Here is a 15100-nt window from a genome sequence, read left to right as displayed (position 1 = left end):
TTTAACTGCACAGCTCGCTAACTACGATTGCTACAAGCAATGCTGTCAAAAGCTCCCAACGTAAAACAGTAGACAATCATTTTGGGTCCATGCCATTTACTCGGTAGGTTACGTGGCAAGGATCCAAAGAGCTATTTTAGGCAATCCCAAGGATTTGTGGGCACCCGGTTGGGTGTTTTTCTTCTTCTCCACCGCCACATCCTCCCTTCCATACTATAATCTACACCAGCTCAATAACCTTTTACTTAGGCACGAAGAACTACTGTGATTTTTCAGATCCCGGCCAATATGTTTGAAAGCGGGATTTCCTACTATAACCAGGAAACATTGCAACTCGGTCCAGGACACCAAGACACCCCTGTGGGATAATTAACACATCCAAATATGGCATAAAACGTTGCCCATGATCCACCCGACTGTGCACAAGAGCAGAAAACGTAGCTGCTTTCAAAGACCGGGGGGGGGGGGGCTGATTTTTTATTCACCAATTGCAGCACTTTTCACCCCACTTGAGTTTTAGGAGCATCTGAAGTGAAAAGGAGGGGGTTGTAAAAGGATGCAGAAATCTCTATGTCAGGGGTGTCGAACTCATTTGTTACGAGGGCTGGATATGACATGTCACTTGGATGGGAGGGGCCATGCCTCACCAGCCCAAATCGGGTGGCGGCTAACTCGGCTCGCTCATGGGCTGGAGTAGAGCTCTCAAGGGGCCGGATCTGACACCCCTGCTCTATGTAGTTCTTTGGGTCTTCATCTAAGTTTGTTTTGGATTCTTTGGAGGTGGGAAGCCCTGACCCCACAATGGCTTGAACTTCTGCTTCAACTCTCTCTCAAACTTCTGGCATAAACAATAATTTTGGTATTAGCCTAAAGACCGACTTTAACCTGCATCTAGCTACCCTGCCCATTTTACACTGCACAGTGAAGCAATGGTATTCCTTTGTAACCTGCCCCATAGGTGACAAATAACAGCCTAATTTTGTTCCATAGAATAACAGTGCAGGTGAAAGTGAACAAATATTTATGCATTATTTCCACACACGTTTACCACGCATGATTTGCGGGACCTCAGGAACCAGAATACACAGGGTTAACTAATAATACCACCAATACAGTAATATACAGTTGGAGTGGGGTTGTGTGCGTGTTTAACAGCACAATCCTAAGGAGAGTGAATGAAATGAATGGGTTTAGACTGGAGTAACTCTCCTTAGGATTGCACTGTAAGTCCAGTTAATGGTCTTAGGAGCTATTTTTGTATTTTGAGGGTGTAGATTTTATTCAGCCCAAAGCCTCCCCCCCATGCAAACATGTACCATGCATGCAAGGCACAGTTAACTTCCAAATTTTTGTTGCACAGAATGCATGAATGTCTGATTATTCCATATTAAAATGTTTTTACAAGTATTTAAAGTTATCTTTGCCAGGGATTCTGCACGCCTCCCCCACGCATGCAACGCAGAATCTTGCAGTAGAAAAGAGCAAGAGCCCAGTAGCACTTTAAAGACAAACAAAATTTCTTGCAGGGTATGAGCTTTTGTGAATCACAGCTCACTTCCTCAGATACATTCTAGCTGCGTCTCAAGAAGTGAGAAAGCTCATGCCCTGCCAGAAATTTTGTTAGTTTGATCTTTTCTACTGCTAGAGACAGACTAGCAGAAACTTGTCTAGGCCACAAGGGCAGCTCAGCTCCTGGAAACCAACAGCTTGGCTGAACGGCATCAAGAGAACTGCAACAAGAGATGGGATGGTGGGTGGGGCTGGCCCACACCTTGCTTTGAGCACTCGGGAGCTTTTAAGATGAAAATCAGCATTTGCAAGGGTCTGACTACGTAAGATAACCCAGTGGATCCTCGCCTACTTTTCTCCTTAACTCAAGTATAAAACTAAATATGTATCCCCCCACCCCTCCGCGCCCTCTCAAATTGCTGCACCTATTCACTTTCTTCCAGATGAGGCAGGGTTCAATCAGGGAAGAACCTCTTCATGCTAGTCTACTGAGTATTTTAAGAATTGAGTCAAACAAAGTGATACATGGGTTACAACCAGAAAATATAAAAAAGGCACTCAGAATAATTCCTGCCCTACTACGGCACATGAACTCTGGCTCTCTGACTACATAAAACTACCCCCCTCTGAGCTCTTGGAATAAGCCACACTGTAAACCTAATTATAAAGAGCATTTTACATATTTTGCCAACAAATTAAACTCTTGGCATCATATTTTTAAGAAGGGGACTTATAAAACACTACAAGCTCCTTCCCCTGTCATCTTAATGCAATACTGACGTACATATTGCAACGTGAGGTGAAAGAAACTTTAGAGCCCTTCGGAAATTTCTCTATGAGCGTACCAGCAATTGTAGCTTTTTCAAGTTCAGATAAGCTTAAAAATGGAAAAAGTGTAAATAAAGGCATAAGGTAGTAAGAATAGTGAACGGTTTATTTCAATTCACTGGTGTTGCAAACAAAAGCCATCTTTCTGCTAAATGAAAGCACAAAACAGAAGTCACTACAAACCTAACCCACCTTTCCCCACCAAAACAGATACCAAATCCTTCTTGTGGTCATATCCGCTTTCCATTTTTGGGACATTCTTTAGGAAACAACCTAAATATGCCTCTTATCTGAACCTCTTTTGATCATGGGGAAAAAAATTGTTCAGGCAAGAGAGTTTAGTTCCTCTGTACAATGTGTTCCTTTAACAAGGCAATGAAGCGCCATTCACTCTTACTCCATTAAGAAAGATGGCAAAGTGTATAAAGATTTGATTATAGAAAATTGGATGGCGAGTCTATTAAAGTGCCTGATATACAGCAGGATGAAGAAAAAAAGAAAAGAAAAGAGGATAAAAATCCTCTTCTCCAAACTGGTCTAAGTGACTAAATATTGGGTGGGGGGAAGCCTTGGGTTTTTGTTTTGTAAATATTAATAACAGAAGATATTTGAAAGAAAAAGAGAACATTGAAGTAAATATTATGTCAAGAACTACACGGCAGCTAGTTTGATAACTTCAGTCTAACAAGGGTACGACTTACTTCAAAACATCTCTCTTCTGACTGTGTTGTTCAGTTGGTCAAATATTCATCATGTAATTATGAAACTGGAATAAGCTTTGTAAGAAAAACTGGAGCGCACTCTTTGGTCATTTGATGTACGATAGTTCAAATCTAACTCAAGGATTCACAATGTGTGCAGAAAAATCTACGGGCATGTATATATTGCATAGTGTGGTAAAAACATTACGAAGCGACCAAAGGCAAGCCCTCTCAAAAAGAAAGCCAGTCTTTGAAACACACTTTTATCTCTTGCTTGTAAATGGACTTTGGTCAAGATAATCAGGCATCAAGTATACAAAGTATATATCAGCACCTTTTTAAAGTATCGTGTTTATACACTAAAGGCATCAAGCAAACTAAGTAATCCAGAAGAGCATAGACATTCAAAAACAATGGGATTAAAAAAAATAATTTGTGAAAAGACGAGCAGAAAAAATATACCAAATGTCTATAGCTTCTTGTATGTTTGCTCAAAGACCAACAATACCATCTTTCTCATGAATAGCGCTTCTCCATTTAAGAAAAACTCAGCTCTCAAAGAACAAATACTTACATGAAAAACTGGGAACCATTTGTATGTTTCCCTCTGTTTGCCATTGACAAAAGGAAGGCTCTGTCATGTTTCAAAATAAAGTTTTCATCTGTTTTGAGAAAAAAAGAAGAGAGGTTAATCGGGTTCTCTGAGCCAATTTAACGATTTCAGAAAGGTCAACAATTATACAAGGAGGACTTCTCCAGCAGCCCATTCGGAAAAATCATAAAAAAGTAATCTTCACAAGATGATAAGATCGGAACACAATCACGTCAGCAATGTTCATTGAAGGACACAACACAAGAATTTTGATCCTTTTATTAGAAGAGTCACAACAGTTTTTTTAAATCAAACATACGGGGATGTTATGTCTTAAACCAGTTCAGGCCTCAGTCTGTCTCTTTCAGTTTCATTCCACCCTCCTCTATGCATAATTCTCCCCACTTCTATTTATCTTCACAACTGTCTTGTGAGGTAATTTAGGCTGAAACAGTGACTGGCCAAAGATCGCGGTGTGAACCTCATGGCTGCAGGGGAATTCGAACCCAGATCTCCCTGGCCCTAATCCAGTATTCTAACTAGGACACCAAACTTGCTCATCATTCAACAAATTTAGCTTTGTACTGTGTCTCTGAGGAGCAGAAGGGTTCAGGTGCCAGTTTTTCCTAACACCGATAGTCAGAATGCCCAGGTTGGAACTCAGGATCTTCTGCGTGCCAAGCATACACTTCCTTCCTTTATTCACCTCCAGACTGTTACAGGAGATGGGAGTAGAACGGAAGGTACCCAACAGAATCGCTTCTGCAACATCCAAATGTATTTGTGTTAGGGTTGCCAACTTCGGGCTGGGAAATTCCTGGAGATTTGGGGGTTGAACAGGGGGGAGGGTGGCGTCTGGGAGGGGGAGGACCCTGGCAAAGTATAACGCCAAAGAGTCCACCTTCCAAAAGCAGCCATTTTCTCCAAGGAAACAGTAACGTGGAGATCAGTCGTAATTCTGGGAGGTTTCCAGGCTCCACCTTTAGGATGGCAACCCTAGTCTGGGTAAACAAAACACATTCTCTGTTTTGAACCAAAATGGCATCTCTAACTGGCTCAACCCCAGGCCAAAAAAAGAAAAGCAAACCCGCCGCCTTGTAAGATTATGCAGATCAGGGCCCCCCAAGCTTTTTAAGCCTGTGGGCATCTTTGAAGTTTTGATAGCTGCACAGGAGGCAGAGCCCAACAAAATATCTCCCTCCTCATTTTGGGAAAGAATCCCATGGCAACCACACCGAACACAGGGGAGGGGCTATGGCTCAGTGGTAGAGCTTCTGCTTGATATGCAGAAGGTCCCAGGTTCAATCCCTGGCATCTCGTTAAAGGGACTAAGCCCCTGTCTGAGACCCTGGAGAGCCGCTGCCGGTCTGAGTAGACAATACTGACTTTGATGGACCAAGAGGCTGATTCAGTATAAGGCAGCTTCATGTGTGTTCATGAAGTTGCCTTACTCGAAGGCTGGCCATATTTCTGTCAAGGTTAGTATCGTCTGTACTTTGGGTAGAAGCCTGGTCCAGCCACTAGAAGGATAGCATGCCTAGAGAAGGAGGGGGTGGCCTTCTACTCCTGAATGCTCATCTCCCATCATGCAATAGTTCAGTCCCCTGGACTCTAAGACGAGAACAAAAACCCCTTCTCTTATTTACAAAGGAAGCTCACGGCAATGGTTGGTCAGCCCTGAAGGGGAAAAGGAACCACATACTGACTAAGGCAAACCTGGGCGCTTAACGGACCTCTTAATCATCCTGTAGCTGCAAAGCCTTTCATTTTAATGAGGGCAGCCAAAAACAAGCCCTGCCTAAAAATGGCTCCACCCACTTCCTTAAAAGCTCAACGGGTGCCACGTTGGGGATCCCTGACATAAAATCAAGCCTGCTCTGGGGGTACTGGTCAATTGCCAGTATCAGATGAAAAATGCCAGCTTGTTGTTTCCCAGTAATCTGTAGCCTGCTGATCGTCAGTTAACAAAAAGGCTGAATTGGATAAATGCAGTGGACTTGGGATCCTCCCCTTTACAAAGATGGTTTTGAACATTAAAATCTGCCAGACACAACCCTAATGACACACTCTCTTCTCTGCTTTGTTATGTCCCCCCAAAAAACTTACTTCTCTTTCGAATCCTGCCAGAGTTCACCAACACTGGATCATTCTACTTAGCTCAAATGCACCCTTTTTAACCAAATGCAGAAGCTAATGAAAACACTGCCCTGAGCAAAGGAGATGACCGCACATAACCCCTTTTCAGCTTCAGTCTCAACAGATTAAACGAAAATTATACATTCAAGTATTTGCTTGGTGATGTCTTGAGCAAACGCATTTAAGTAAAAAAAAAAAAAATAGTTTTCGCATGTAAGTCGTCAATATTTGTGGCTTAACAGCAAAACGACACACACATTACCCGACTAGTTGTACTTACCTACCATAACAACTTAGAGAAAAAGAGCCAAAACCCTTTTAGAATACGGATTTGTCAATAGACCACTATTCAAGGTTGATATCTTCTGCCATCTAACAGTATTATATTGCAACATAGCCTGTGGAAGCATGCACACCATAGGGGAAAAGAGGCACACAGAACACTATGCCATATCCAAACTCTTTCAGTACTGGTTTGCAGCTAATACGGCAAACGGCACTGAAACATCCCGCTCTTGAGACAACAAACAACTGGTCTGTCTTTGCTCTAAAAGCAACGATTGCTATTTAGGAGAACCGTCAAAGAGTTCATTCAGAGTCAACGACATACATGGATTTATTACTCCAAGGAAGAGCACATGCTAAATGTATTTTCAGAATTCAATAAACACACAAACCTCAGAAGGGCGGGGAGTGGGGGGGGGGGAGGGAAGAGAATCTGTTCCAAGACAGATATTTAGAATCCCAGTAGATCCTCGCCCAAAGAGAAGGCAACCTTAGAGCCTCTCAGACTAGCTTTAGACTTCTCTCTCCAAGCTACATTATTTTACCCAGCCACAAATTCATTGTTAGTGGTCCATATATTTACTAGGAAGGGTGCGGGGGAACAGAGTTTGAATTTGTGTTGCGCTTTCGTCTCTTACCTTTTCATTTTGCAAAAGACCACATTCTCTATAAACAAAAGAATATGTTGACAGTTTTAGGCAGGAAGACAGGAGATGTCATGAATCAAGTTGCCTAGCCTCCATGCTGAAGTCACGTTTTAACCAACTAAGTTAGCCGCAATTAATTCTGTCCATTAAAACGCTAATATTACAATAAACGCATTTTTAAAAGTCATGCACGTAAATAATCTCCATGCAACATTACTTTCATGCAAAGGTGTTCTAAGTCGACCTGCTCATTAAACATATCGGGAATCAAAACTCTCAAAACTGAAACAGAGAAATCGCCAAGAATTATTAGATCTTACCTTTAAAATATCCACCATAAATAGATTCGCCGCCTTTCCCATTACCTGGCAATTTTAAAAAGTAGACATGGAAATTTAGAATTTGTTGTTTCTTTTTGTCACTGCAAGTTAAATCTTTTAATATTGTTTGTATGGCTGTTACGATTATGTTTTATGCTCATTAGCTCCTTCAGCATATGAGGAGGCACAAAATTTAAATTATGGGGAGAATCTCATCTTAATATTCACTTTTAATAGGAACAGTACTAGGTAAAGGATAATTATGCAGCCTTTAAAAAAAAATCTCTCTCAAGCGTTACCTTCACTGAAGTCTCCACCTTGAATCATGAAGTTTTTAACCACACGGTGGAATGTAGAGCCTTCATAACAAAGTTTTTTTCTAGTAGTTTTCCCAATTCCTTTTTCACCTGCAAGGAAGAAATTAAATGTGAACTAACAGCTTAAATAGCCTACACCAATAGCCTTGATTTCCAATTCAACAGAAATACACAGCAAATGATTAAAATAAAGCAAAAAGCCAGGTCCTTAAAGAAGGGCTGTCATTTTTCTATCGTTATGTCCCAACATATTTGAGAATTTGCCAAGGCTAATTCTTCCTGTTGAGAGCCAGCGTGGCGTAGTGGTTAAGAGCAGCTGATTCTAATCTGGAGAACCGGATTCGATTCCACACTCCTCCACATGAAGCCTGCTGGGTGACCTTGGGCCAGTCACAGTTCTCGCCGAACACTCTCAGCTCACACGGAGGCAGGCAATGGCAAACCACCTCTGAACATCTTCTGCCTTGAAACCCCTTCAGGATCACCATACGTCAGCTGCGACTTGACAGCACTTTCCACCACCACACAATTCTTCCTTTTCCCTTTTCCCATTCCTGCTAGCTTGGAATTAAGGAGTGCAACTGCTATTTTTCTCATCACCTGGGGGGTGAGTGGGGTCTATGCAGATTTCCATCTGCTGCCATGAAGGCAGTCCCGAGAGAGATCAGAAAGGTTTAATCAGAATGTAGTCTCAAAGTATTTGCTTCATTTATACCCTGCCTTTCTCTCCCATGGGGAGACCCAAAGTGGCTCACATTGCTCTCCTCTCCTCCATTTTATCCTAATAACAACCCTGTGAGGTAGGTTAGGCTGAAAGTATGGGGCTGGCCCAACAACCCCTAGCAAGCTTCCATGCCAGAGTGGGAATTCGAACCTGGGTCTGCCAGATCCTAGTTTGACACTCTAACCGCACCAGCAACAGGAAAGAGCCCACGTTCAAATAACTATAGGAGCACCTTTCATTTCATGTTCACGATTTTGGAGAAAAGCCTGTGAATACTGCAGAACTGTCAAAAGTAATTACGTCACCACTAGCAAACATATCTTCAAATTTTGACAAATGCATTTGTGACACTTGCCTCACCCTGAAGAATAATTGGTTTTTATACCCCAATTTTCTCTGCCTTGCCTTCTCAAACCAGTTTATAATTGCCTTCCCTTCCTCTCCCCATAACAGACACCTTGTAAGGTAGGTGAGGCTGAGAGAGTTCAGAAAGAGCTGTGACTGGCCCAAGGTCACCCAGCAGGCTTCATGAGGAGTGGGGAATCAAACCTGGTTCTCCAGATTAGAGTCCGCCACTCTTAACCCCAACACCATGCTGGCTCAAAGTGGGAGATGGGTTCAGCCCGACCTTTAGCCCTCATACTTTAAAACCCAGCCAAAATGTACGAAACATTTGAATAGCAACTCTGAGCATTAAATAATGACTGGAAGAGCAATATACCTGTACACAGGCAGAGAAAGTTTTTGCAAGTCCTTGGACATACATCCGAGAAAAGTTGAAATATAATACGACCAACTGGAAGGAGAATTAAAAATAGAGTTACTTTGTAATTCCGTAATATCTAGGACAAAGCCGTTAACGTTCCTCAATGGTTTTACTCCATATGTTCTTGCTAAAAATAAACAAAAAGCAGCACCAGTTTAATCGCATTTTAAACATTTAAGTCCCTTTAAATGTTGGCCCATGGTTTTATCGGTGCACTCTCCCACACAGACAAACACTGCTGTGAACACAGGGGGTTGGCTGGACTCATATTACGTTGGTCAAGCTAATGAGGCAGCTGGGCAGCTGTGATCTAAATCATCCTCACTAGACCTGCTATTTGCCCTGGGAGTAAAAACATACGGTTTTTTATGCAGCGATCAAAGTCAAAATCCTACCATGAAGGAGGAAAGAGGGTTGCACCCCAAAGTGGGATGGAAGTAGCAGGGGGGAAGTATTTTGAGGATCTCAATACATACGGGGAAAGCTTGGAGAATATATGAAGTACACGCACACACAAAGAATATTATATGACTAGATTCAAACAGAAGCTCTTCTTCATCGCTTTATTTGAAACTATGTCCTTCGTCGTTTAGTTAAAGGCCTTTACATGCACTAAAACACAATCTGCTCCACTGTTTTAGAACAGATTCAGACCAGTAATCTCAATTATTCAAAAGCTCTTCTGGTTTTGCCAGAAGCCCCTGAATATAAGCTTGCAGAATTGCCCTAGGCCAGTGGTTCCCAACCTTTTTCGAGTCGCAACCCCCTTTTACAATTGCCAAGTAACCTGTGACCCCCACCACATTTGCATAATGTAACAGGGGGTTTTTCCCTTCAATGTAAACAAAAGTAACCAAATTGTAGTAAAAAGGTTTTCAATTACTAATGCGCTGCAAGCTAATATTATGTGTCTGAAAAAGGTGCCTAATCAGTCAGTTATGCCCCCTCCTTTTAAGCGCCACCGGACTCTCCCAGCCTTTGTCCTCTTCCCCAGAGCGACCTTTTGCTCACTTTTGCAGAGGGCTGGAAGGGCATTTTTGTTCCACCGCTCTGTCAAATGCAAAGCAGAAGCCCCAGAGAGGCTCTTCCCCCACCCAACCCCCGCAGCAGGCGCTGCATTTTCCCGCCGATCCACGGCAGCAACCGCCAGAGAAAAAGCTCGGGCTCGCAAGACCAACTGCTTTGATTGCCTCGCGAAGAAGGATCGCCGGGCTAGGCAAACGGACGCGGCGGCCATTCTTGGGGGGGTGGGGGGGAGAGAGATCTGTGCCCACAAAAGTGCCTTGAAATTGCCGCAGGTTTCCCACTGGCGTGGGCCGAGTTTGCACCCCTAGATTAGGAGCCCTTCGACAGCCCTCGTGCACATGCAACGGCTTAAAAAAAAAAAAATGTTTGCGCGCCCTTTTCAAGTACACGGGCACCCGACACCTTCCCCTCACGTTGAGATGAGTCCCGGCGCTTAGCTCTGTCCAACCAGCGGGGCCAAGGAAATGAGAACAAGGTCTCGCCTTCCTTGTCCCCTCACGCCGGTGCCAGCTGACGTGGAAGCGAGCCGTGTTGGTAAATATGCACAAACCTGGGCTTGTTTTCCTTCCATGTTTGCAGTAACGAAACTAGGGGAAAGGGGAGCTGCTGTCCGCTTGCAGAGTGGGGCGGAGAAACCAGGAAAGACGGGCGTCCTTCACACTCCTCGGCTGTAGAGCTAGCAGCCTCAAGGGGGACCGCCCTCTTCTCCTCCGAGACCTGAACGGACCGAGCCAGGGGACCTTCCATGGCCTCCCACACATCCCACCACGTCATCCGCCCGGAGCAGGCACGACCGCCTCTCAGCTGGGCGGCGGGGCTACAGCTGGTGTGAGGCGGCGCGCCGCAGCGTCTCTGCAGCCCAGCTCCTTCCGGCTGTCAGTCGGCCAGTTCCTCGCCTCTCTGCTTGGGGTCTTCCCTGCCCTCGCGGACGGATCAGGGTTACGGGGCGTCTGGGTTAGTCCTGGACAGCCCGGGATGGGGGCTATCCCAGGACAGTGGCGGCGACCCCCCAGAAAACACTTGGCGACCCCCTTGGGGGTCGCGACCCACAGGTTGGGAACAACTGCCCTAGGCAATCCTGAAACCCCAACATCCTTGTGTGCTCTGCCGCTTCCCCAGTCATAATGGTCACTTGTTAGAAGTCAAAAGGACTTAAGTTTTAGATGTAAACTTCCAGATTAAATATATATATCTACAATTTGAAATTGTAATCAATAATCATTAAAGTTATTTTAAACGCAAGCAAAAGCTAACATAGGCAACTCCAGCTGAAGATCGTTTCAGGAGGGTAGCCATGTTGGTCGGCAGAAGAACAGCAAGTCCAGTAGTAGCACCTTAGAGACCAGCAAGATTTTGGGGGTATAAACTTTCAAGAATCAAAGGACCCTACAGATCTAATTCCAGCTGAAGTTCCCCTTGCCCTGCTGATTAAAAGATTTCCAGTTGTGTTACCAAAGTTCTCTTCTCACTCCTAAACGCTTTTGTGCTTCATTTCCCGTTTAACCCTAATGCGGTGCATATGGAATCACTTAATAGAATTCTTTTTTTTTTAAGTTCAACTCAAGCTTCAAGGGAAAAAACCCCAAGAGACTACAGGGATGGCTTATGTTTTCCTTTTTATGCTGGAATCATCTTTCTAAAAGTGACTGAAATAACACATGGCATAAATTACCATTAGTCAAGATAAGATTAGCCACTGTAAAAATCCAAAAATGAAGATTAACACAGAACAGAGTGTTACCAAAGCTCCTGCCGGGCAAATGAATTTTAGTAATCTTTTAAAAAGTTCACAAGAATCTTACATTTCTGGCACCCATATGCCACATCATTAAAACTTCTTGCAGCAGGTGAGACATTTTGACTGCTGCGATTTCAGGTCACTTATTGAGCTCACCTTGAATCCAGGTAACCGAGCAAGCAGAACTCTCTAGAAACAGGAAGTCGATACACACATCCAGAACACCCTGTCCCCCACCCCGTGTCCCCACCACAGCTTCCCCACATACTCAGTGGGTGCAACAACCCAATAAACTCAAGATTGACTTAAGGTCTTCCAGCTCACATAACTTTAAGACCTGAGGTCCTAAGGTTTCTGATCTGGAACAGAAGGTTAAAGGAAACCAAGAATGATACTATCCTTCCCAGGAACTCTGTAAGGAAAAACGAAAACTACAACAACAAAGAAAAACTAGATGTTTTAAAAAGCACGCTGCCCTGTTAATAGCCTGTACTACGCTTGAAAGCAAAGCATAGTAGCAAATCTCTTTTCCGTATTATCTCTTTGTTAAATAACCAAATATGAAGAACTATATGCCTGAAGGCCTGCCAAAGAAGCAGTAAAATGCAAGGCAAGTCTTCCTGTGGAGACGCAGACAATTCCTAAGAGAGGATAAATGGCCTTTCTAACCTCTCATTGCATTTTTGTGAGTCTTGATTAGGCCCCCTTCCAGTGTGCAACTGCAAGAGGAAAAGTCTGAGAAAGTATGAATATTTTCCTTCCCACTTAGAAAAGCTCACAGTAATCAGATTTCAGATTCATTCCAGCCTCTGCCCCCCAGCCACCCATTGGGGCCTAAGAGCTATACCGAAACAGAGTTCTCTCCGTATCTTGATGTTTATGTTCCCTTGATTTATATGTTTAATAAATTTTCTCCCACCAAACTACTCAATTTAGCTTCTCATGGTGGCTTACAAGGGACTCCGTTTCGTCCTTGTGACCATCCTGTAAGGTAAGTTAGCCAGAAAGAGAACGTGTATTACTTTTCCATGGCTACCCATGCTGGCTCTGTTACACAGTGAAATACAGAATTTGACTTTATAGAGTCTTTGTCATAGTTTTGTCAACCTCAATCTGCATTAACAGTAACTACTTAGCCCTTGTGATTATGGAGAAGAGGGAGAGGTGAAAGATATACTAAAGATTCAGATGTCAGAATCAGTCAGTCAGTTGTTTATTGTGGTCCTAGATCAGCAGAAGTCAGAATGAATCTCTATGAGGACCTTCTCCCCAGAAACTCTAGTATTTTTTTCCACCTTTCCCTAACAATCACTTGTCAATACCTTATGTGGCTCCTCCTTCCTTTCTCGCCAATGGTGCCAACAGCCACACTTTATGAATCAGCATGCACTATGCAAATTACACGGATATCAGACAGGTTTAATTATTTCTTCCTGTTGCATCCAGACGATCAGGGGCGTCAGGGAGGTAAGCAGATCTTCCGCTTATCTAATTAAATGGGACTGGAGAAGTTCTCAGACAAAAATGTTAAAATACTATCTAACCAGATTCTGCTTGCCCAAATCTTTCCTCTCCCTACAATATGCTTTTACTATTTTCCCCCCTATTTATGTGCACGAAGTCACCTCTCAGGGACTACAGACAGATTTTTACTACAATAGCCCCCGCCCGCCAACTCTTTACTTTTCGGCAGTAAACAGAATATTGATAGATCATGAAATGCTGCACGACACTGCAAATGCAGATTGCGGTTATTCTGAAAGTGAAAGTCACTATACATGGCTAAACATTACAAAGTCTATTGCGGGGGGGGGGAAGGGGGGAGAATAATTCCACAACAGTATGAAATACGGCAGACAGATACTTAAAACGCCCATTCTAAGCAGTGTGGCAACTGCATGAGATGCACGGCTTGAATTTAACGTTAGCAGCAACTGAAACACCTTTCAGGTCAGTAAACGGTAGCCTTAACAGCTCTCCCAAGCTTACCTGACTCTCGATTGATTTCGATGTCGAAGAAGCACTGAGGCCGATCCTGTGCCCCCATGGCAGCAGGAAGACCAGGCGCCTCTCCTCCTCACCACCCTGAGGAAAACAGAACCAACTCAGAATTGGAAGAACTCCAAGCAGCCTGACGCGATCCGTGCCCTCTGGAGAAGCCGATTGCCATTTATTGAGGCTCAGCAGACTGTCTGAATTAGAGCTCCCTCCCACCGCAGAGTAAGGGTGGAGTGTCAATATTGCAAACCCACCCACCCACATCACAGAGTAGCCAATTACAGGCAGCAGTGTAGATTTCACACATGATCCAAGCTGAAATGGATTTATACCGAAACTCTCTCACTGGGGTGACGGTGGGGGGAGGAAGAAGGTCGAGAATAGAAAGTAAAGGCTATAAAACAAGCCCATTATAAAAATCAAAAGGTATGAGCAGACAGTGTTCATTGGCAGGGACAGCAACAACAGACATCCTGAACATGATGTTTGGGGATAAAGCATCAGACAAAGGAAGATATTACCCGTCTCAACTCCTCTTAGCCCTTGACTGGAACGGACTGACCTGGATGGCCCACGCTAGCCCGATCATGTCAGATCTCGGAAGCTAAGCAGAGTCAGCCTTGGCTAGTACTCGGATGGGAGACCGCCAAGGAAGTCAAGGGTCACTACACAGAGACAGGGAATGGCAAGCCACCTCTGAATGACTCTTGCCTTGAAAACCCTCCAGGGTCACCCTATGTCAGCTGTGACCTGATGCCACTTTCCATCACCTCGAACCCAAATGACTCATAGATTTTGAAAAGAACTGGAAGCATAGGTATGATTCTTGGCTGTTTTGGGAGGCTTAGTCCTTGTATTGGGCTTATTCAAAACAAGGTGGCTCTCTTGGGCTGAGCGTGTTAGTCCTTAGGGTGCCACAAGAACCCTCTTCACTTTACACACTATAGTTTTAGTTTTTTTCTTGTCAGTTATCATGTGGGCCATTTTAAGTAGAACAGTAGGATAAAAATCCTCTGAAAGAAACGAATACTACATGTCTTCATACTCTCCCTTTATTTGCTAGGGGAAAAGAGTGAACATGTTCACCACAAACATGAAACAGGTGGTGGATATTTATTTGCTTCATATGTAGTCAATCTTTCTTGTAACGATTCAAAGCAAAATCTTAAGAAAAAGAGTTTCATATTTCCTTATCAATCAAGGGTTGCTATTTAAAGAGGGTGGAAAAAATCCTGACCTAATCTCCAACTCTCTATTTACTGGGAATTTGTACAGGGGTAAGATACCTGCCTCACCCAGACATATTCTGCTACTGCTATTTATGGCATGGTCATAAGCACCATTACTGTCAAGGGGATTCAGCACCACTCACACGAGTTTGAGAGAAGTACATCCATAATCTTTATTTACTCCAAACAGTCAAGTTGCTTTGGGTACCAGGAAGTTTCATTATTTTAGATCACTGTACCTAACAGTGAACTAGCTGGCTCCTGTGTGGACGATAAAGGCCATG

The 15100-nt window shown here is 43.7% G+C and overlaps 1 protein-coding gene across 3 annotated transcripts in view; it reads right to left on the bottom strand.

Moving 5' to 3' along the window:
- Positions 1-13703, bottom strand: part of NKTR (natural killer cell triggering receptor) — a 37286-nt gene extending 23583 nt beyond the window's left edge. For 2 of the 3 annotated variants that reach the window (XM_056857205.1, XM_056857206.1), the window contains exons 1-5: positions 13579-13703; positions 8781-8855; positions 7318-7425; positions 7019-7063; positions 3613-3700 (exon numbers count right to left, since the gene is read on the bottom strand). In XM_056857205.1, the coding sequence (XP_056713183.1) occupies positions 3613-3700; positions 7019-7063; positions 7318-7425; positions 8781-8855; positions 13579-13636 (374 nt within the window). In that variant the 5' untranslated portion in view covers positions 13637-13703. Of the gene's footprint in view, positions 1-3612; positions 3701-6689; positions 6718-7018; positions 7064-7317; positions 7426-8780; positions 8856-13578 lie in introns of all 3 variants that reach the window. The other variant, XM_056857207.1, reaches the window with a different exon arrangement.
- Between the last annotated feature and the right edge of the window lie 1397 nt (positions 13704-15100).

Source organism: Euleptes europaea, chromosome 11 (genome assembly GCF_029931775.1).
Source record: "Euleptes europaea isolate rEulEur1 chromosome 11, rEulEur1.hap1, whole genome shotgun sequence".
NCBI classification, from domain to species: Eukaryota; Metazoa; Chordata; class Lepidosauria; order Squamata; family Sphaerodactylidae; genus Euleptes; species Euleptes europaea.
The sequence above is the reverse complement of the archived record's forward strand: the minus strand, read 5'-3'. Positions and strand labels throughout refer to the sequence as shown.